Source organism: Typopeltis vanoorti, chromosome 11 (assembly GCF_054136105.1).
Source record: "Typopeltis vanoorti isolate ZY-2024b chromosome 11, IOZ_Tvanoo_1.0, whole genome shotgun sequence".
Lineage (NCBI taxonomy): Eukaryota > Metazoa > Arthropoda > Arachnida > Uropygi > Thelyphonidae > Typopeltis > Typopeltis vanoorti.
Genome location: NC_143559.1, coordinates 29,969,204 through 29,993,792, shown reverse-complemented (window position 1 = coordinate 29,993,792; position 24,589 = coordinate 29,969,204). Strand labels below are relative to the sequence as shown.

Here is a 24,589-nt window from a genome sequence, read left to right as displayed (position 1 = left end):
CTGCTGTCACCCCCCCCCCATGTTAACACACACACCAAACCATTATTGATGTGGGGGTGATACCTCTCTGAATTCTGGGTGCTATGACACCTTCTGTGCAACCATCCAGGGAACATACCCAATAGTTTTGGCAGTTAAACAACTCATCAATGGTGAAAATCTTCTCATCTGTTGTTCACATACCACTGGAGAAGTGCCTTTGATTTTATTACCCTCTGCTGCATAAGTTGTGGTGTTAGGAAGTGTCTAGGTAGAATGATGATAGGCTCTCACTCCAGGTCATCAGTTAGTACTTCATCACCACTCCAGAGATACTAACAGGTCAGTAGTTTGAAATAAGTTTTTTTTTTTACACTACCCATGTACAATGTTGTTATCATGTTATATTTCCATTCATGCAGTATCTTTCCTGAGCAGAGATTCAAATTATACAAACATGTTAATGGCTTAACCAGTTTTGCCAAACATTTCTTTAGCATATGTCATGATATCCTATCTCTTCAACCATGGGTGGTTACATTTTTTGATAAATGATCTCTGCAGCACTTGTCTAACTTCAATGTTTTTTTTAAAGGCAATACTATCAACAAAATTCTAAGTATTTGAAGGTAATGAACTGGATAAAGTACTCTGTGAATTATAAATTTTTTGCTCCGTAAGCTGTAAATTTGGTGGTTTGAATTTGGCCACATAATAGAGTGAAACTTGCTCTTTCATAGATCCTTTTAACTTTATAGGAAGTAAATTTTCCCTTTTATTATTAAAAAAAGTTGAAATAATAAAATTTTCTCTACATTATTTTAACAAAGAGAGAGGTAGAAAGCAATACTTTTTTTTTGCCCATTTAAGTTTCTCTAGGTAATGTACCTATGCCTTTGTCTCACTGTTAATACAATACATGTTGAATCCAAACTATGAGGACAATAATCCTCATACTTTGGATTAACCTTCTGAACATCATGAAATGGACTGCTCCTCTGCCTCAATGCCTTAACTTGAAGATGTTCACTTTTCAAGGATATTTACGGAATCAATGGAGATGATGCAATCACACGGTATCTTCAACAGAAACCAGGGCCTCATTCTTCATGACATATGAAAGTCTCATACATTTATGCAATAATGAATGTTTGATGCTTCATATGTAAACTGATGAATATGATTAATCTTCATTATTATTAAAGTTATACATTTCAAAGCAACTGCAGATAAATCATCTAGTGAGAGTGAAACTCGATGTATGGAAGTAATGAGAGGATTCTGCTTAAATGCTACAACTGTAACAAAACAGGGCATCTAGCTAAATATTGTTATAGATGGAAAAAAGTTAGATTATAAGGAAAGAAAGGGAATAAGGTATGACTCAAATATTGTGTTAGTAGATTTAATTATAGCTTGTGTGGTCAACTTGATAGTGCTGAAATAGCACATATCAGTAATAAGCATTCTGTTTATACGTTGTTATTATTATTACATGACACCTCCAGGGAGTCCAATGACTCATCAAGGGAGGGCACAACTCTGTCTTGCCCTCAGTCCACCAACTACAACTACCACCATCATCTACTCCAACGCCATCTACCACCCACCACAACCACTTGTATTTTCACGGACAATCACAAACATCCATGCCCACGGCGAGATTCAAACCCGCAGCCTTTTAGCTTGAGAGCGGATACACTAACCACTCCGTCAACCAGGCTGGCTAAAACTATGAAACATTGCAGAGGTCTAATGAGTGCTTTGAAGCTAAACAAAGAGAAATGTTGAAGTTGAGATGATAAATAAAGATAAGAAGCAAGACTTGATAAGACTGAAAGAAAACCTAGTAGAATTTGAAAACTGAGTGGATGAAAAAATTAATCAATACCTTCATTGAGTCTGCATTCCAGTTGTTTCCAGATGTCTTTTCTGACGATCTTACAGGAATGCCCTGTACAAATCCAGTCAAGCAAGTAACTGAAACAAATAAATTTTCTCTGTGCGAAGTTGAAGAAATAGTAAATAATTTAAAAGGAGAACAGTTCTTCATTGAACTGGATCTAACCTCAGTCCTGTCGATTCAGGCATTAATGAATTCGGTCTTTTCAGATATAAGTGAAGGAGTAGTTTGCTTTCAGGACAACCTGCTAGTATACTCCAAGGACCTGATATCTCATAGAAAAACCCCTTACTAAAAGTTCTTTCTAGATGTTATCCCTGAATTGTTCAAAATGTAAATTCTTTCAAAAAGAAACTGCATTCATGATTCATAAAATTAGTAAGACAGATATAATTCCAATTAATTCTCGGAAGGAGGTCGGACAAATCCAAAAAATCAATATAGATAAAGTGAATGAGACAAATAGTATGATGCTCAAGCAACAAGACTGGGGAAAATCCATTATAGTGCAGACTAAGCCTAACACCTATAGGACAAGAGTATTTGTTAATAGGATTAAGAAATGAAATCGCCTTAGTTCTAATCCAATAATGACTAGATTAAGGTAAATCCTAAGGAGAATAGTGAATGTCACACTCCTGAAGGCATTGGAAAAGAGAGAGAGAAAAGGTAAAAGATTAAGCCATTGTAAAATCTCACATGATAAATAACTTATCATGATCGTTTTTACAAGTTTTTTTCTTTAGGAAATTACACATAAAGAAATGCCATTGCATTATTACTATAAATCGTTTTGTATGTAATAACTTAATTGCAAAACATTTGTTAAACTAATGTGACACATGAAATATGTCACTATGTAATGATGTAAATGCATGTCCATATATGGCAATTTCGAAAGACACGTGAAGTGTGCTGTAATCATCTAGATGTCAATCCATAACTGTACATGGAAGTTTCAAGTCATGTGTGCATGCATACACGTGAAGTCTGGGCCTTTTAAAACTCCAGTGTCAGGTAGGATTTCATCTTGGGGTTTTCACCTTCTTTTACTTGGGTCTGCTGCCACGTGAAGTCCACTGTTGATCATTGAAAGAGAAGCATCTTAGGTCCTAAGTCTCCTCCAGTCCACTTCATTCCCTGAATTCACTGTCATGAGAAATCTGCTGTCGATCGCCTGAATGCTTCTTTAAAAGAGAGTTGCCCATTGCTACCATGGAAAAAGGAATCTTCACCAGCACAGGAACCACTCTTTTCATGGTCACTGCTGCCAAATCACCAAATTTAGGGTTCAAGAGGGGACAGAATTATTGACGGCTCAGACAAAGAAGAAGTTCGGTGGGAAATCAAGAGAGAGTCAGATATCATCTACATAACGAAGCCAAATTTTCGGTTTTTTATGATAGTTGTTTAATGCATTATTTTCCACTGGACATTGTAGAATTATATAAACATTGCATAAAAAATATGGTTTTCATGTATCAAAACAAATTTTGGGCACAAAAAGAAGGACTTACAATGGGCTTCCCCCTCTCCCTGGTTTTAGCAAACCTATATATGGAAAATTTTGAAAATAATTTTCAAAATTTTTAAACATTAAACAACTTATTTAAACAAAAACATTAAACAACTATCTTAAAAAACCGAAAATTTGGCTTCGTTAAATAGACGATATTTTCATCATATGGCCAGGAATGACAGTGGAACTCGCTGCTTTTAAAGATTATCTTAATAATCTGCACAACAACATAAAATTCACTTCAGAACAGGAAGAACTTAAAAAAACTACCTTTCCTTGATATCCTAACAGAAATCAATGAAAAAGACAACAGATTATCTTTCTCCATTTATAGAAAACCCACCAACACAGGAAGATTTCTTGATGGTGCCTCACACCACCACCCCATGCAAAAAATAGGTTTGATAAAAACCTTGAAGGATAGAGCTTGCAATATTTCCAGCATAGAAGAAAAGCAGAATGAAGAATTACATTATTTAACACAGATCCTCATACATCAAGAATGTTACAGACAAATTGGCCAAATTATTATACAAGCATAACATTAAAGTAGCTTTTCTACCATTAGAAAAAAATATCAAGATTTCTTATCTTATCTTATCCCTCTCGTCCGTCCTAGGACGGGTTGAGTCCCCTCCTAATGAGAGGTTACTGGCATATTAATGCAGTAGGTTCGCCACTCCTCTGCTGCATCCCCTAAGGGAGATATTCATGACTGTAATCCGTGTGTGTTCACGGGGCCGGTTTGCCTGCTTGCGGGATGTAAAACCCCAGATAAACTGGTGGAAAAACCCTGCTGTCCACGCCCAAGACCCACTAACTTGGCTATGGCTGAGTAAGATCCCTGAATGTCTCACGTCGTCGACGGGAATCGAACCTAGGACACTCCTTCCCCAGACATATGACTGCGAAGTGCATAGCCACTAGGCTAACTGCGTGGCCTCACCCTTTAAAAAAACCAGGTGTCTATCAAATTTATTGTTCTTGTGGTATCTGTTACGTAGGCCAGACAGGAAGAGCAGGGGAAATTTGTATGAACGAACATCAAAAAGACATACAAAAAAGGAGAGAACACCAATCAGGACTAGCATCCCATGCAACTGCCACTGACTAATGTACTTTGGCATAAAATGTACTTCTTAAAATAAAAAAAACTGTTTCACAAGAAAATTTCAGAAAGCTGCAAATATGCTTAGAATCCCAATGCAATGCATTGGGATTCTAAGCATATTCAACAAAAACCAGGGCCTAATTCTCCACCAAGTTAGTCAGCATTCGTAAAAAATATACCTAAGTCAGACCTCGGACAGAGTGAACGCGAACAACAGAACGTGACAACATTCAGCATTGTTCAAACATAGCATACATTAACATATGTATAGATACCGCATTCGGATTTTTTTAATTTCATGAACAGTTAGATGGCCATAACAACATCTAATGGACTATTTTGAGTAATTTCTCATTTCTTGTGTTTAAACTTTTAGTTACCTGTAACCCCTGAAGATGTAAGTCAAATGACATACGAAACTTGTCGGGTTTGTTTGTTTATCTTTATTTATCTTAATAAACATGCGATCACAATACCGAAATCTTTCTTTTGAAGGGAGATATTCAGTTGTTTGCTGAGGATGCAAAGTTGGGTAGCGCAATAAAAAATCAAGCTGATGTTGAGAGTTTGCAGGATGATTTAAATAAGCTGGCAAAATGGGCAAAAGGTAATGGATGTCAGTTCAATGTGGAAAGTAATAAATTTTGGGATTAAAAGATTACCAGCTGTGTACTGCATTGATGGAACGGTACTCCAAGAGATTGATGAGACTAGGGACTTGGGGGTGTTGGTGGATAAGGAGATGAAGTTCAGAGGACATATTGCTAAGGTGTCCAAGATTGCACATAGGATTACTTGGTTATTGAGGAACACATTAACATCCAGAGGTAAAAACGTTATTATTCCCCTTTATAAGGTGTTGATACTTCCACATTCGGATTACTGTGCTCAAGTCTGGTCACCTGGATTCCTTGGAGAGTGACTAAGTTGGTAAGTGATGTAAAAAATGCTCCCTACATTGATAGATTGAGAGCTTCTGGATTGCAGAGGTTGGCTGATAGCGGAGAAGAGGGGATATAACAGAAATATTTAAATTACTGAAAGGTTTTTAGAAGATTGATGCAGGGGAAATATTTCAGCTGTGTGACAGTGATGGAAGAACAAGAGGTCATCCGTGGAAATTAAGGAAAAGTGTGATTAACAAGGGTGTGAGAACGAGGGTTTTTTGCCTGGAGGGTGGTGAATGAGTGGAATGCATTGCCTGACTCAGTTGTGAGTTCTTCGTCTGTAAATGAATTCAAGAAGAGATATGACAGATATTGTTTTGATAGTTTGAGTCTCCCGCGATGAGTCTACTGACTCCATGGAGATACCTGTGATGATAATAATAATAATAAGAAGAAGAAAAATTCGAACATGCATTTGATTGAGTAACTCTATCTTGGATTAAGTTTAAGCCATGACTGATTTCAGGTAGAGATTCAATTTAGCAGGGAAATAAGAACAATATCTGCCTTGTCTTCAGCTTAGAATCTTACAAACTCACACTCAATGCATAGTCTAACTAGCACAGTCGAAAAACAAATAAATTTGTTAGACTACCGAATGTGAACAAATAAAATATAGTAGAATGTCACAGATGGCAGCAACCAACAATTAAGGCAGTTGACATTTTATAACACTTAAGTAAACATTTGAAGATGGAGCAAGATTATTACAGGTGGTCTCATTATGAAAGTAGCTACAGATACATCACACAAACTTAGTTTGCTTACACCCAAATATGAATGAAAGAATAATATAATTTTTATCAATTATTCCATGGATATTTCCATTATTATAACGAAAAAGAAAGGGCCCTTTCCTTTTCCATTATAATAATAGCTAATATTATTATTATTACGTGACAACTCCTTGGAGGTCCAAAGGCTCATCAAGGGAGGGCATCTATTATACAACTCTCTGTCTCCACCACTTAATCCACCAACTAGAGCAAACTGCAACTACCATCATCATCTACATTGTGTTTCCCAAATTTTTCCTACAACAGAACACTTCACAAATCCTGAAATTTTAATGGAACACCTTGGTTAGAGTCGAGTATCATCGATCTCATATTCAATGTAAAGCTAAGCGCACACTACAGGCATGCTGGGCCGCATCGCATTGACCTTGCTTATGACCACATGTTTCCTAGAATAGATACCTCCTATTTCACTCGTGCTCAGAGGTGTCAACAACCATGGGCAGCCAAGTCAAGTGCACGCTGGCCTTAATAGCACAGTCCACATGCAAAATGAGGAGCGCCTGATTTTCAAACATGTTTGAATTTGTCACAGCATTTAAAACCATTACAGGCTAATATTAATTTTGATAATTTTTCACAGAACATTTATTCATTTTCCGCAGAACACCAGTGTTCTGCGGAACACAGTTTGGGAAACCCTGATCTACACCAACACCACTAGTATTTTCACAGACAGTTACGAACATCCATATCCATGGTGGGATTTGAACCTGCAGTCCTTTGATTGGAGAGCGAATACGCTAACAACTCGGCCAACCAGGCTGCTATATTATTCATAATAAAGCTCAAATCTACAAAATAAGTATAACTGCAAATATCAATGTTCCTTTATTGTTGAAATAAATGCTTTTCCTTTTTTTTTTCCACACACATAGAAGTCACATTTTTTAAGAGTGTGAGACCAAAACCAAGAAGCTTCTTTCCATTCATTCATTGTTTAAATGAGTTCTATATGAGCTCATCTTAATCATGATGCAGATATAGGAACTGAAATGCCAAGATTAGTTATACCACATACACAGCTTGGAAAGAAGTCAATGGACACTCCCCATGGACAAGTTGTATCATGCCATGTAAAGTGTAATGTGTTTGCAGCTGGTATAAATTAGAGGAATGTGATGCTCCCAAGTCATTGCAACTATGTCTGGGTGAAATGGCTGCAAAAAAGGAACTGATGGAGTTTGAAAGAGGCATTATGATAGGATGCCATGCTGCACACCAGCAAATTGTTGACAAATTGTCCCATCACAGGTCAACAATCAGCGATACCATACTGAGATGGAAGTTCAGAGTCAACTGCAAGTGCTACCTGAAGTGGATGACCAACCACACTTACTGAACATGACTAAGATACTATGAAGAATAATATGCAAAAACTGCCATTTGTCAGCTGACACATTGAATGCGAAGTTCAATGTGTCAGCTGACAAATGACAAAATTCATTCCAGGCATCGAGTGGAACACAAATCTGCAAAAACATTCAGAACCAAGGCTTACAATATGGGTTTTCATGGTAGAGATGCAATATGCAAGCCCACAAATTACCTGAAACAAAACGTGCAGTGTCATCCTCAGTAGTGCAAAAAGCATATATGGGGCATGAAAGATTGGAAAGCTGTGTTTTATGGAGCAATGAATCAGGCTACACCCTCTACTGAGCAAATAGACAGGTGTAGCAGATGCCTTGAATGTCTCTTACCAGAGTACATTCCCAACTATGAAATTTGGAGGTGGTGGTGTTGATGGTTTGGCCTTGGATTTCTGTTTATGGTGCCACGAACACTGAACTCAGAGAGGTATCTGAACATTCTGAATGATGCAATGCTTTCTACTTCGTAGCATTTATATGGAACTAACCATTGTCTCTTTCAGCAAGACAATGCACTGTGTCATAATGCTGTTGCTGTAACTGTGTGGTTTGTGAACATGAACGTCAGCACACTTGATTTGCCTCCACAGAGCCCTGATCTCAACTCCTCTCCTAAACATCTGTGGGATGAATTGGAGCATCAGGTGAGGTCAAGAGACATCTGCCCCCCCCCCCCCCCAACAGTCCAGGACCTCATTATATGCCTACAGGAAGAATGGTCCAAAATTCCCATTGATTGCTATTGTATGCTTGTGGAAAATATATCCCATAGGATCTGCAGTCATCGCAGCAAAAGGAAGTCCTACATCTTATTAAGATGGGTGCCATAACTGTTCCTCACACTATGGTATCTGTTGAATTCTTTCCAAGCAGTGTAGTTGAAATATATAATAACTTTCATTTCTCTATGATATTTTATATCATATTAGTATTAATATTATTTCTTGACCTAATGGAACCAATAGGCTCCTGCAGGAGAACTTGTGTTTAAAGGTTTATTTTCATTTTTTTCCTAGAGAGGTAAGTGATCTTATGAAGAGACTAGAAATGCAAACTAAAGAGGAAATGAAAAATCTCAGCAAGAAATACAAGGACAAAAACGAATTATCAAGGTAATTGTTACTTCATTTTTGAGTCCCTGCTTGCAATTATAATTTTATATTATCTATATGGAATTGATCTGTTAGTATCTATATAACTTACCATGAGTGACGAGTTTCAAAAAAGTAAATGTGGTTAAAGTGCAATCTTATGAACACTGTGTTTAATAGGAGGGACATTATGTGACAGACTTATGCATGGAGGACTAAGTTATGATAATACCCTAGGTAGCATGATTTTCTTCTCAAAAAATTACTTGACATGAGAATATACATAACATCTACTGGAATAAAAGGTAACTGTTCTGTCAAAAACTAGTTACATAATTCCACAAAGTGTGTGGATATAAGCAAATTGCAAAATGGTTATGTGGAGGGCAAGTCCTGTTTAATGAACTTGGATAGTTGATAATTCTCTAAACGTTTCTCATGTTGTTATTCAGAGGAGAAAAGATTTCTAAGGGTAACATTTAACTAAAGTTATCGGAAATTTTTCCACTTGGTTATACTATAAATTATATTCAGAGGAGAAAGGATTTCTAAAGGTAACATTTAACTAACTAAAGTTATTGGAAAATTTTCCACTTGGTTATACTATAAATTATAGATGCCAAGAAATTATATTCTTGGTTTAATCCTTGATCCAAGTGTAAGCAAACAAAGTTTGTGGCTGAAGTATTTTCAGGACAGGGCAACTGACTTCATATTCACATTCAGTATTATTAGAGTGTTTTCAGAGAGCTCCCAAAAGCTAAGTATAATTTTGAGTGAAAATGGGAATATTGGTTTAAATCTTAATGTAGTATTGTTTATTTTTGGTAGCTTGTTGTGTCTGTGTGATTTTGGTGTGAATTCCGTTTTATTTAACTTAGTATTTTAACGATACGTTTCAGAGACTAGCACATGGCGCCAATGCGATGTAAGATAATGGCGTCCAAAAATATGATGCCTTTGTTCAAAAACTGTAATGTGAGGGACTTTGTTCAGTGTGATGTGTGTGGGATGTATGCTTTCCTGAAGGAGGCTGGAGTTTGGATGGAAAGTGATAGTGGTGGGAGAATGTGCAGAAAGTTTAAGCAAAGTGAGGAATTGAAGTATGTGTCAGGTCGTGAGATAGTTATGGTTGAAGAAAGCCAAAATGTGAGTGAAAATAGTGGCTTGATACGGAATTTACAGAGAGAGAAAATGGTTTAAATGATGAAAAAAAAAAGGAATTATTTGTAGGGAGTGAGATCGCTAGGTTGTGCGGAGTGATGTGCAGTGGCAGTTGGAGCACCTGCAGAACTCTTTCCAGAGTGCCTCAGCTAACGGAAATAAACAAGTGTTTGAAAGGAAAAATAAGTGTAAGAGTCGGAGAGGTTCAGAAATGAAAGAAAGAGTGTTGTATGGTGACTCGTTATTAAGAGGAGTGATAGATGGGAGTTTAACTAAATCATACTTACCGGATGCGAAATTTAAGGATGTAAGTGAGAGTATTAGAGCGCAAAAACAGAGGGTGAAAGAATTGATAGTTGTGGCGGGTACGAATGAATAGAAAGGAGATAAATTTTTTATGAGAGAGGACTTGAAAGTATTGTTAAAGGTAGTGAAAGAAAAGAGTTACAGAGTTAGGATGGTGAGTCTGTTGCCACGGTACGACAGAGAGAAGTTTAGAAGGAGGGCCATAATCGCAAATGACTTTATGCGCAGGTTATGCAGACAGTATGGTGTGGAATTCATGGACATGTGGAATGAGTTTGATGGGCGAAAGGATTTATAAAAGATGGATGGCCTCCATTTGAATGGACTTGGTGTGCGGAGACTGGAAAAAGTGTTGCTAAATGAAGTGAAAATGGATGTGCAGAATCAGGGAAACTAGAACTGCCAAGGAGGGGGGGGGAGTGGATATGCAGACATCAGTGAGACAGTTGAGTGTAAGAATGTATATAATGTACCCGAGCCAGTACTAAGGACAAGAAATCAGAATGGGATAGTTAGAATAACACATCAAGATTGGAGTAGGACAAAGGGACCTCTGCATGTATACTAATGCCAGGAGTATTAGGAACAAGAAGGAAGAATTTTTGACCTTGATTAGCTCTTCCTGGCCACAGGTTATTGGCATTAGTGAAACATGGCTAACGGAAGATGATATAGTTAGTGGGACAGAATGTGTAGGTTATAGTGTGTTTAGGAGGGACACAGAGAATAAAATGGGGGGAGGAGTGTTATTGATGATAGCTGATGAACTGCAGCCAAGGAGAATTGAAGTTGTATTGAAGGATAGTGAAAAGAGCTCATTTGAGGCTATTTGGTATGAGATTGATACTGGCAGAACAAAATATACAGTTGGGTGCTGCTATAGACCAGGTGATGGAATAGATAGTAGAGATAGTATGCATAAACAAATTGATGAAATGAGTGGGAGGAGGATAATTATTATGGGGGATTTTAACTATGGTAACATTGATTGGAAGGAGGAGAGGACACATGTGAGAGAGGAAATGGATTTTATTCAATTATTAAGGGATAACTATCTGAGACAGCATGTAATTGAAAATACTAGAGGTTTGAGAGTGCTTGACCTGGTAATAGCATCTGAGAATTTGACTGTAATGAATATGCCCATGTTGCCACCTATTGGTGAGAGTGATCATAAGGTTCCTGAGAGGTGGCTAAAGGTGTGGAATTTTTGATTAAGACAGGATATATGTGGGATTACGTGCTGGCAAGTATGACAAGCTTAGGAGATTGCTTGGATCAGTGCCATGGCATGTAAAACTGCAAGGGCTGGATGTCGATAGAGCATGGGAAGTGGTCAAGGAGCATTTACAGGAGGTTATGGCTGATTGTAAACCTAGGGTCGAATAGTAAAACAAATAGGGGTTAAATGGATGAATAACACCATTAAGCTTGAGCTGCAAAAAAAAGAAACAACTGTGGAGGGAATTTAAAGAGAAAGGTGACCTGCAGGCACACAAACAGTATAAAGCGCAGGCCAGAAGGGTAATGAGTGTGGTAAAAAAAAGCAAAAGTGGATTATGAAGGGAAACTAGCTATGCAAGATAAAGAGAATCCCAAACAGTTCTTTCAATATGCTGCAAGCAAAAAAAAAAACTGTACACGGCAGAATGATTTCAAGGAATGCCGATGGAAAGGAGGTCACTGAATCAGTCAATATAGTGGAATTACTAAGCGAGCACTTTGGAAGAGTATATCATCCAGGTGGTGACATTGAAAAAATGAAGAAGCCATTAGTTTATATGGAAATTGTGATGAATAAAGTGGAGGTGAATAGCAGAACCTTAATGTGAATACATCTGTGGGATTGGATGGTATACTGGCACGGGTATATTGAAGCGGCTAAAGAATTATCAGTGCCCTTGACCATGTTGTTTAATCTGAGTCTCGGGTCTGGTTTAGTCCCTAAGGTATGGAAAGAGTGGAAAATTGTTCCACTGCATAAAGGAGGATCTAAGACTACTGTTGCAAATTACTGACCGATCAGCATATCAGGTCGTTGTGAAGGTCTTGGAGAACGTAGTCAAGGGAAAAATACAGGAATGGATTGAAGAAAATGAGATACTGTATAGGGGACAGCATAGCTTTGTGAAGGGTAGATCATGTCTCAGTAACTTGCTCAAGTTTTATAACACAGTGACGGCTGAACTGATTAGGGTAATGGGTTTACAGTGATACTGCTGGACTTGGCTAAGGCATTTGACAGGATACCACATGGAATTCTAATCCATAAACTGCAACATATGTGAATGGATATAGGGTTGGTGAGATGGAGAGATATCAGAGAGTACTTTATTCAGGAATAGAGTCCAAAAGATGGACTGTGACTAGTGGTGTGCCGCAGGGTTCTATTCTTGGACCACTGCTGTTTAATTTGTTCATTAACGATACAGGGAAGGATCTAAGAGGAACGGTTCATTTGTTCGCTGATGATGCAAAGTTGGTTGGACAATAGTGAATGCAGAAGATGTCAAAATTTTGCAGGACGACTTGGAAAGATTGGAGTTCTGGGCTAAGGAGAATGGATGTCAATTTAATGTGACAAAATGTAAGATTATGCATTTTAGGGTGAAGATTAGCAGCAGTATACCACATTTGTGGAACTGTACTCCAGGAGACTTGGGAGTGTTGGTGTATAGGGAGATGAAGTTTAGGGGGCACATTGCAAAAGTGGCTAAATCAGCTCATCAACTCACTTGGTTGTTGAAAAATACTTTGACGAGCAGAGACAAGCAAGTTATTGTACCTCTGTACTGAGCCTTGATAAGACCTCATCTCAACTACTGTGCCCAGATTTGGTCACCTAGGTTTCTTCTTGATGGGGAGGAGGTGGAGAGGATCCAGAGGCAAGTGACCAAGATGATAGCAGGTCTATGGAATGAATCTTATGACAACAGGAACAGTTATCTTATGCAGTATGCAATAGAGGATTAAGTGTCTTAGATCTCATCATGTGTCATCATGATTAAGTGTCTTAGATCTCATCATGTCATCAGAGGATATGATTGTGAGTGGGGTGTCACATTTCCCTCCAGTTGGCAAGAGTGATCATAAATGATCGTGTGTGTGTGTGTGTGTGTGTGTGTGTGTGTGTGTGTGTGTGTGTGTGTGTGTGTGTGTGTGTGTGTGTGTGTGTGTGTGTGTATTTAAAGGCTGAATAGATGAATGAAGGGGATTTAAGTATGAAATCTGGAAGAAGACCCTATGGAGGCAGCACAAGATGAATAATCATAATAATCAGTTGCATAAAAAGTACAACTAACTGGCTAAGAAGGTGACTAGTTTAGTAAAAACAACAAAAGTGCAATATGTATAAAAATTAGTTACTCAGGCCTGGAGAAGTCTTTCAATATGTAGCAAGTGGAAGACTGCTGCAGAGAACATAGTCCACATATTCCAGACCTCTCTTCCTATACATTCTTTCTACCATCTAATTCATTATCAGTGTTCTTCTCCACTCCATATTATCCTACCAAGGCAACACATTCACTATCTTCCCTCTCAAACATTTCTACTACACAATCCTTAGCTACAATCTCAAATCTCTCATGCTTTATGTGGTTACTACCAATCCTTCATATTCTGTTATCAGTGTATGATTCCTGCGATTGTCTTGGTTTTGTTTCCTTCAGTATTTTATTTTATTTTTTTACAATTTCTTGCAGTTTCCTTTCTTCTTTTTCCCATGATTTCTTTTGTTTTCTGTAGATTCTTTTGTTCTTTTTCTGCCATTTCCTTTGTTTCATGGGAATGGGAAGCCAGCAGAGGATGTGATTGTGAGTTGGGTGTCACATTTCCCTCCAGTTGGCAAGAGTGATCATAAATGATCATGATCATGTATGTGGAAAGGATAAATGTGAAACAACACAGCTTGTTATAACAATATTAATAAACTACATCTCTTGTCCCTAGAATTGAATAATTTACAGAAATATAGTTTATTCTAGAATGATTATAAAACACTGGTACAGTACCATCAAATCTACATTTCATCTACATGGATCACATTATAAAGTAAAGCCATATCATATCCCCTTGTTTTCACCTATCAACCAATTTCCGCAATCAGCACACCTTCAATCTATCCTCATAGGGAACATCACACAGGCCACTCACCATTAAACTCAGCTTGTTACTTTATGCAAATGATTTTATACCCCTAAATAAATCCAATGTATGTCTTCAGACTGAGTAAACTGAACGTGTTTAATAAACACAAATAAATGCAATGGGTTCCTCCCCCCCCCCCCCACTGGCCAGTTTCTACATGGAACAAGAGCAATAAGGAATAGAGCGGATGCAGTGCCGCTTTGCAAGAGGACTTGAATATGCTGGCTGAATGGGTAAATGAGTGGGGATTTCAATTCAATGAAAGTGGAAGGTTTTGAAATTTGAAATTTGGCTTTGATTAGGCCACACATGGATTATTGTGCCCAGCTTTGGTCACCTGGTTTTCAGAAGGATGAAGAGATGTTGGAAAGGGTCCAAAAGCGACTGACTAAGGTAGTTTCTGACCTCTAGAATGTCGAGTATGAGGAAAGATTAAGAAGATATAATTTGCTGAGTCTGGTGGACAGGAGGAAGAGGGGAGATATGATAGAGTTGGGATTGTTATAGGATCAATGCTGGAGAAGTTCTACAGAAAATAGTGGGAGATCGGGGGAGAACCAGAGGTCAAACCAAACTGTATAAAGAGGGTTTGAGTAAGGGAATGAGAGGCAGATTTTTTCGTGCAGAGGTGTAAATGATTGGAATGCCTTGCCCGAGGGTGTGGTGTCTGCAAGGAGTTTGAGTGTGTTTAAGACATGGTATGATGAGCTGCGTGTGTGATAAAAGGGCCTCCCTGATGAGTCTTTGACTCCTTGAGGTCTTGGGGTAATAATAATAATAATAAAATTCATTGAAAATTTTCTGAACAGGGGGTTCCTCTAACACATGACCTACCCATGATACTAGAATGCCAGGTATAGCTCAGTATTTAGCCTTTTACATAGACTAATTATGAATAAATAAAATGCTTACATTTTAAACTTAGTTATTTCCCATGCTAATATCAGTTCAAATAAAAGATTTATAATACTAAAAAAATAAAATAAAATAATAAATTAAAAAATCTGATATTCATTCAGTATAAAAATTGCTTTATGTACTGAATTTTCTTAGGAGAAAACGAGAGCTTCATCAAAAATTGATTGAAACAGCAGTAGCGGAAAGACAAAGGGTAAGTACTATTATTATTTTTTCTTAGTTGATAACATCTGTACTATTGAAGAGGCATGTAATATAAAACAACATATAGCATTTCAAAATGGACTGTTTTTATAAGTGTGCTAATAATCTCAAACCATCTCGTACACATCTGTGTTCATGAACTAGAGATGCAATTCATATGGGAGCAGTTACATACTGCAGATTTACCTTAGAATAGTTTTGCAAGCAGTTTCTGCAGGATTTTGAAATCCAAAATCAAGCATGGACTAATAGTAAAGGAATTATGATATTTATTAATTAATTTCATCATTTTCCCCTTGCCCCCCCCCCAAAAAATGTAAGTAGCTTAGAAAAACTGCATAGAACATATGATTTTCTTATCACCTCCACATAAGTACCAGATCACCTGGATAGGACTGGTTATAGACCTAAACATGAACTGATGTGTTTATTTATGGATGTGAGGAGCATCAGAAATATGGAAAATGAAATTTTTTCATTGATTGAGTTTATTCATTGCAATAAGTAAAATATGGTTCAATGAGGATGATATCCTGATGGGAAGAGAAATGGAAAGATACAATGTGTTTTGCAAAGATAAGATAAGAAGGGAAGTAACAGGGGGGATTATGTCCACATGAGGTAGATCTGCAAGAGAAAAATAGTAGCAATGGTTCTGAGGCAGTATGGCATTAGGTGGAGTTTGACAGGAAGAGATATTTAATTGGATGTTGCTATAGGCCAAGAAATGTGGAAGGTGGTGATGAAGAAATGTATAAACAACTTGAGTTAATGAACAAGGAAAAGGTGATCGTTATGGGTAATTTTAATTGTGGTAATAATTAAATGGTAACAATCTTGGGTTCTTGAGAGACAACTATCTTAGGCAGTATGTAATGGTGGACATGCAAAGGATCAAGAGCTTTAGATCTAATCATTTCATCAGAAGATGTAATAATGATGGGAGTATCACATTTTCTCCATTTGACAAGAGCGATTATGAGGTAATCACGTGAGTGGTGGTTAGCCATATTATATCCCCTTGTTTTCGCCTATCAATCAATTTCTGCAATCCACACACCTTCAATCTATCCTCATAGGGAACATCCCACAGGCCACTCACCATCTTGGTCACTCACCTCTGAATATTCTCCACCACATCCTCAAGAAACTCAGGGAACCAGACTTGAGCACAGTAATCCAGATGTGAGCATATCATGGCTTAGAAAGAAGAATGACAACTTCCTTATCTCTACTTGTTAATGTGTTTGTCAATAGCCAAATAATGTTATTGGCAATCTTAGCAACCTAAGCAATATGTCCTCTGAACTTTAACTCTCTGTCTACTGCCTGCCTAAATATCTAGCTTCATCTATTTCCTGGAGTACAGTGCCATCAATGTGATACACGGCTTGTGATCTATTTATCCCAAAATGCATAACTTTACATTTCTCGACATTAAACTGATACCCATTAACTTTTACCCCTACTGACAGCCTGAACCTTGCTGCGCACCTCTAGTCACCTTTTTTCACCTCACTTCTGCCTCTCCATATACCACCTTTTTGATATTTGTCCAGCAGCCACCCTTCCTATCCACTTAACCAGCATCATATCCATCCCCCATTTGTTATAATTTGCATAACAGAGTTCTATGTAGTATTCAAATGCCTTTGCAAAACCATTTTTTTTATCCGACTCAGCTGTTATTCTATTATAAAAATTTAGTAAATTACTAAGGCATGACTGACCCTTCACAAAGCCATGTTGACCCTCATACAGTATCATATTTTTATCTATCCATTCTTGAATTCTTTTTTTTACCAATTTTTCTAGTATTTTTATCACCATGCCTGAGATACTGATTGGTCTATGATTTGTTACTGAAGTCTTAGAACATCCTAATGCAAAGGAATTATTTTGCCCTCTTTCCACTCCCTTGGAACTCTACCAGAGCTGAGACTTAAACTAAACAGCTTAGTCAAAGGCATTGCCAGTTCTCTTGCACATTGTTGCAAAACCCTAGCTGATATCCCATCTAATCCCACAACTGTATTTACATTGAGATTCTGCAATATTGTAAGGACCTCCAATACATCCACCTCTGTTCCCACATTAGTGTCTGTCACCTAAGTTAAAGCAGCAAACTCACTAGGAAGCTATATGCTTGCAAAAGGTCACTCAGTAACTCAACTATTTTATCCGCTTCCATCTCCTCGTGACCATAATCATCATCACTCATTAAAGTTAATCTTCCATAGTCATTCTTCCTCTTACTTGCTACATAACAAAAGAACTGTTTGGGATTTCCTTTGGCCTGCTCGACTAGATCTCATAATTTGATTTTGCCTTCTTTGCCAAGAAAGGTATATTGTTGTATACCTTTCTTGCCTGAGCCTTATACTGTTCATGAATTTACTGGTCATCTTTCTCTTTATATACCCTATATAGCACTTTCTTCATCTGCAGCTCATGTTTAATGATATTACTCATCCATCTAACTATTAACCCTTCTTACCCTAGGTATACAATTTAATACTGCTTCCTCTAGATCAGCGTTTCCCAAACTTTTCCAACGACGGAACACTTCACAAATCCTGAAATTTTCACGGAACATCTTGGTTATTTTGTAATGTATCATTAAATTAATTTGTGCTGATTTTCATTGACATATCCCATTCTGATTAAAATTTATAATATTATTATAAGTACTTACGAGTGAATGCAGACTTTTTCTCCTGTGTGCTGGTAGTTTTCCCCTCCTTTTGTACATCCTGGAGATCGCTTTGTAGGCTAGTGGTGGATGACTTACTATCTGTTGCATCACAAACACCTTCAATAAGAGATTTCTTAATATCAAAATTAAACAAAGTTCCTTTTCTCTTATTCATATTAAAATTTAAATCTGCAGGCCTATTACTTTTAAAAAATTACGGCACTACGGTTTCGAAACTTTCACCCTACAATACGAACTTGCGAAGAAAGTAATCAGTATTACTAGATTTGAGAACCGGATACAGATTACCTTGATCTTCAATTTTAGTGAAAAAATTTTCTTTATACTTCCTTGCTGATTGGTCACTAACATTTGCAATACAGATGTTATTTCTTTCAGTTTTGAGAACAGAGGATATGCCTCCCATTGTTATAATCCGCTTGTAGGCAATTTTTATGATTGGTCATAAACAGTGGTATTCCCTTTCCCAAATGTTGAAAGGTTTCGATGTGTGAAAATTAACGATACACAGATGTTAATAGGCGTTCTGGGTCTGAGCTTTTCGACATATTCACGAATGTAATTCTCCTCAGAATATTTCCACTATAAAATATTTATTCATGAAAAATGCTTAGAAAACTAAAATGGCAAATTCCAGGAGAACTTCTTGCAGAACACAGTTTGGGAAACCCTGCTTTAGATGACCCTTAACTGTATCCCATGCACTACTAACATCCTTACCCTGCAGTGTTTTATGCCATGGTACAGATTTAAGCTTCTTCCTAAGCATGACATAATCTACCTACCTTGTAGTTCCACAAATACCCTTTCTTGATAGAACATTCCTCATGTTTTACAATCTCCCAAGACAAGACCATCACTTTCAATTGGAGGCAATGTTGTCACCTTGGTTATGGATACCTCATCTGATCCTATGACCAGGTCCAATACTCTCCCATCTATAGTCCCCTCAATCACATGCTGCCTTAAGTAATTATGTCTCAGCAGGTGTATAAATTCTATTTCCTTCCTGCGATGTGATCTTTCTTCCTTCCAGTCTCTATTTCAATGTTGCCATAGGCCAGGAATTCCACAAATCATCTGGAACTCCCTGGCCTATAACAACAACCGATTGTATATTTTGTCTTACTGGTCTTAATCTCATGGCAGATTGCTTCAAATGAACAGCCACCCTCCCTCCTGTCTCCTATTCTTTTTGGTTGCAATTCATCTGCTATCATTAGCAGTACTCCTCTCCCCTCCCTGAAAATACTAAACCCTTAACATTCAATCCCTGTAACTACATCATCTGCTGTTAGCCAAGTCTCACTAATGCCTATAACTTTTGGCAAGGTTGTACTAACCAATGCCAAAATCTCCTCCCTCCTGTTCCTAAATTTCTGGCATTAGTAAATAGAAACTGCAGCATCCCTTTAGTCCCCCACATACATTTACTTTCTGAACTGACTACCCTATTCAATATTTTTGTTTGAGAGACTAGATTCCTCACTTGGTCATTCTCATACTCACTCGCTTTATGGGTGCTTTCACACAACCTCATTTGCTTTCATTCTAATTGCTTAAGTTTCCTTGAATTTGAACTTACGCATGCTTGGTGAACAAAGCTCTCTCCAGACATCTTACACCAAAACCATTTAGATACAGTCCATCAGCAAATCCTTTTTTTCTGTTAAACAGAAACCACAGATCCACAAATTCTACATCATTCATTTTGCACAATATGTATAGAATCATTAGCTATCAGTGCCCTCCTCCTTCTCAGTTCACCTATATCATTGCATTGTAGAAGACTTACATTCTTCACTTTCTTGCTCTTCAGTTTTGCTTCATCTAACAACTACTTTACATCCTTCCTCATAGAATACTTTTTGCATCCCTATCTCATCTCATTTTTACACTTTCGCACAGGCCTACGCATTTTACCGTGTAAGCTTAAATAACCGATAATCCTGCGGAATAGGTTGGTTGCTCCTTATTCCCAGTAGTATCCCATGTCTGTCAAAGCATGTGTTCACAGGGCCGGTTTGTCTGCTTTGCAGGAGGAAATACCCCAGGATAAACTGGGGAAAAAACCCTACTGTAAACACCCAAGACTGGCTAACTTGGCAACAGATGTGGTGATATATTATCAAGTCCCACAGCCTTATCAACTTCAAGTTTGCTCAATTCCCCATGTGAGTCTCTCCTCCTCCTCATCAACTGCTCTTAAACTCTCCATGATGGCACATTCACAAGAATGAAAGACCTTATGAACTGCTCATTAAATATCTCAACTATATCTTTGAATCAGTTGTTCTTATACTATTTTCTCCAATCATTCTTCCTTAATCATACTTTTTTTTTTTTTGCTGGTACGTATTGAAAGAACTTACTAGGATTTTTTTTTCTGACTTTTTCATTAGCTAACTACTGCTTGTAATGAACCTTTGCTAGCCTTACCAACCGATGCTTAATCTCTTCATCATCTATTTCTTATTTAACACACTGCCTTATTTAACCTTCTGACCCTTGAAATACATTTAGACATTGCTTCTACTAGATAGTTCTTGAATAACATCCAAGCTGTATTTATCTCCTCTCCAACCAACTCCTTATTTCATGCTACACGTGCAAGCTGTCTGATTAGTTTCTCATAATCACCAGCCTTGTAGTTCTGAGTATACCCTTTCCTCACACTGCTTGCAACCACCCAGGTAATCACTTCATGGTCCCTCTCACCAACCTGAGGATGATTGGACACCTTCTTTATAATAACATCCTCTGATAAGATGATCAAATCCAAGACCTTCAATCCTCGTATACCCTCTGCCTGAGGTAGTTATCCCTCAAAAACTTGAGAAACTCATTTTCTTTACTTCCAGTTGCTATCTCATCGTCGTAGCCTATACTGCCATATTTTAATTATGGCAGTATAGGCTACCCATAATGATCACCCTTTTCTTATTTGCTTGACTAATTTGATTATACATTTCATGGTCATTACCATCTGCATTACCAGATCTATAGCAACATCCAAGTAAGTATTTCATTCTATTCAACCCTATATCACACCATCCTGCCTTAAAACCACTGGCACTATTTCCCTCTTACATCTCTATCTTGTATGGACATAACTCTTTCTCTATCATCAATAGCACTCCCCCTCCCTTTTTACCCCTTCTATCCTCACGAAACACATCATACCCTTCCATCTATATTCCTGTTAGGATGTCGTCCTCATCTAACCGTGTCTCACTTATTCCAACAATTGTTGGGTGAACAGACTCAATTAATGCAACCATTTCAGTTGCCCTCTTCTAGCATTTGTATACAAACATAACAGCTCATTCCTGTATCTATATCTATATCAAGTTTCACTGATATAGATAAGATACCACTTATTAAATGAGACTTATCCATACTTAATGCTAGCAATTTCTTTTTCTCCCTATTCATCTTAGAACCCTCTTCAAATCCAACTATTTTCACTTGATCCCAGGTCATCCGCTTCTCTTTTTTTTGTCTACTCATACATTCAACATCCTCTTCGAGCACAACCTTTCTCAGACTGCATTCTGCTGTCCACCTTGACCTCCCCATTTCCCTATTTGTCTTGCACACTTGTTCTCTCATTCTCTGTACTCATCCTACTGACTTCTTCATTCGTAACCACAACTTCAATCTCTCTTTTCTTATTCTCCTGCTCTTTCACATCACTTCTTACTTGATCGGATTGATTTTCTGCACTCATTTCTCTATCTCCAGCAGCAGCAGTCTCTCCAAATGAGATCATTTGGAGAGACTGCTGCTGAGGGTAGACCATTCACCAAAACCATTCAAATACAGTCAATCACTCTTATACAGTGAGTTCGTCCTTCAAACTCATTCCACACGTTAATAAACTGCACTCCACTAACATATCATTCACAGTCCTCTCTGCCTCATTTCATTCACTGTCCTAGGCAACACATTGACTACCTTTCCTATCACACTATTATCTGTTATCCTTCTCAACAACCGCCTGATATCTAATTTTACGTGTTCCTTGTTCCAGTCACGTCATTTGTCCCTATTACCACTACCAATTCTTTTGTTCACTTACTTCTCGTATCCAACACCTCAATCATTCCATTCATTTTACCTTCAGGAAAACAAACCTTGTGCATCTTCATGCTTACTGCACCTCTAATAATGAAATCCTCGTACAATGCCACTCGCAGGTCTTTCGTTACCTCTTTCATATTATTGTCATTTGTTTTCATCATTTTATCTCTTCCACACATATTGATTTCTCTTAATTTCACTCCATATCTGTTTATCTTTTGCGCCTCATCTTAACCAACTCAGTTTTCAAATCTCACATCACATTTTCACTCTCATTCACTCTCTAATTTTAAAAAATTGCCAGCCATACTTGATTGTTCACTGTCAGTGCTGCTCGCCACATTACCTTTAATTACGCTCTGTTTTTCAAGTTCTGCTATATTCTTAGAGTCTTGAGGCATGGTTCTCTATTCTGGCAAGCATACCCTGTAGATGTCTGATTAATTCCATTTTAAAAAGTTTTTTCAGTTGGTTATAAAACTTTCCAAGTGTAAGTAAACAACGCTTGCTTGTGAAGTATCTTCATGACTAGACTGATTGTATATAGAGACTAATGACTTTACATTAATCGCCATATTACCTCTTAATACAAACCACGTATCATTTCAGGTATTATACATATCCTTACGGACATATAATGCTATGCATTATGGGAAGGGCCATTACACACATGAGTTTTGACCTTTATTGAGGTCTCATCAGTGAAACCAGACCCAGAAGAAATACCAGTGTTGAATTAATACAGAAGTTATATTTCCCATATCTGATCCAGAGTATTTTGTTAAGAATAAGGTGAAACACCTTTTTTACTGCTTGCATGTGTTAAAAGTTTGGTATAAGACACAGGAAGCATGGCCAACAAAAGTGAAGACACTTTGCATGTGAAGTGTAGCACTTGGATAATGGATTAAACAAGGATAAAGTTTCTCGGCAAGTTTAATTTTAATAATAAGGCGATACACCTTTCACTATTTGTATATGGGAAATATATAAATTCTACATTACTTCAACTTTAGTATCTGATCTGACTAGTTTTGATATACAGCAATCCCTCGATTAGTGCGGATAATGCGTTCTTTAAAATAGGCGCATTAATCGAAAATGCACTAATCGAATATAATAACCTATGGGAAAAAGTACAATTTATTCCTTAAGTTTATTTTCTGAACCTTAATTTTTTTATAAAAGAATTAAGGTATGTCTCAGGGGCTAGTTAAAGGAAAACCATGAAGCTGAAAGACAATAAAACATATTCAGAATATAAATTTTATTATCCTACTTCTCAACAAAGAATTGAGCTAATGTAGTTTGGCGTGCATTTTGTTTCTTCTTTTCATACAACTGATGGTATGGCCCTATTGCCTCTTCCTCTTCTGAAAATTTTACTGCTTCTCTCTTCATCAGGGTCAACTTCTAAGCATTGCTGCTTAAAAATTTCGATTGTACAAAAAATATTTTCAAATTGTTTCTGTGAAATTTCTTTTGGCTGACTATCAGTGATTAAATTTTCTTCATATTCTTCAGGATCTTCCCACTGTGCATCTAAATTTAGCAGATCGGCACTCAATTCTTCAGAATGAGATTTAATTAACTCGTGGATGTTATCAGTGAAGGGGAGAAAGAAATGAAGGATGTACGAATTGGTCACCAACATGCAAAATCACGTGCTTTATAGATAAAATTTCCCAACTGTTATACAAGCAAAATAGTTACCACTTTAAAAACTACAATAATCATAAAAGAGAAGTTAATTTTCCGACATGTAATAATAAACAACTCATCTCAGAAGACATATTGATTACCCTATTATTGAAATGGATTCTCCTTTTTGTGACATGTGCAGAAGTGTCAAAGGGTCTCGAATCTGTAGGCATACTATAGCAGACGATATAAATTTTGGCAGTAAAAATTTGGAACATAGTATACATAGTGTACATGGAAGTAGTATAGTATGCCATTAAAATAGCAGACGATATAAATTTTGGCAGTAAAAATTTGGAACATAGTATACATAGTGTACATGGAAGTAGTATAGTATGCCATTAAAAATAACTTTGTAAAATGTTTTAAATTGGTAACTAAATTATTTCATTATGGTGAGTTATTTTTTAAAATAGTTAGCAATAAAAATGTATAGATAGAAAATTTTTAAAATCTGTAACATTTATTTTTAAGATGCATGTAGGCACACTAATTGAATTTTAGAAGCACACTAATCGAATTTGGGTATTGAAAAAAAAATGACACACTAATCGGGGGGTGCATTAATCGAGGGATTACTATATCTGATCTGATCCTTACAGTGATGAGATCACTCTAAGGATCAGAT

The 24,589-nt window shown here is 37.2% G+C and overlaps 1 protein-coding gene across 3 annotated transcripts in view; it reads left to right on the top strand.

Annotated features, from left to right (window-relative positions):
• LOC150101407 (1-phosphatidylinositol 4,5-bisphosphate phosphodiesterase classes I and II-like) overlaps positions 1–24,589 on the top strand; it is a 965,056-nt gene that overhangs the window by 900,252 nt on the left and 40,215 nt on the right. For all 3 annotated transcript variants that reach the window (XM_090400893.1, XM_090400892.1, XM_090400891.1), the window contains 2 exons: positions 8,646–8,741; positions 15,393–15,450. In XM_090400893.1, the coding sequence (XP_090257019.1) occupies positions 8,646–8,741; positions 15,393–15,450 (154 nt within the window). The remainder of the gene's footprint in view (positions 1–8,645; positions 8,742–15,392; positions 15,451–24,589) is intronic.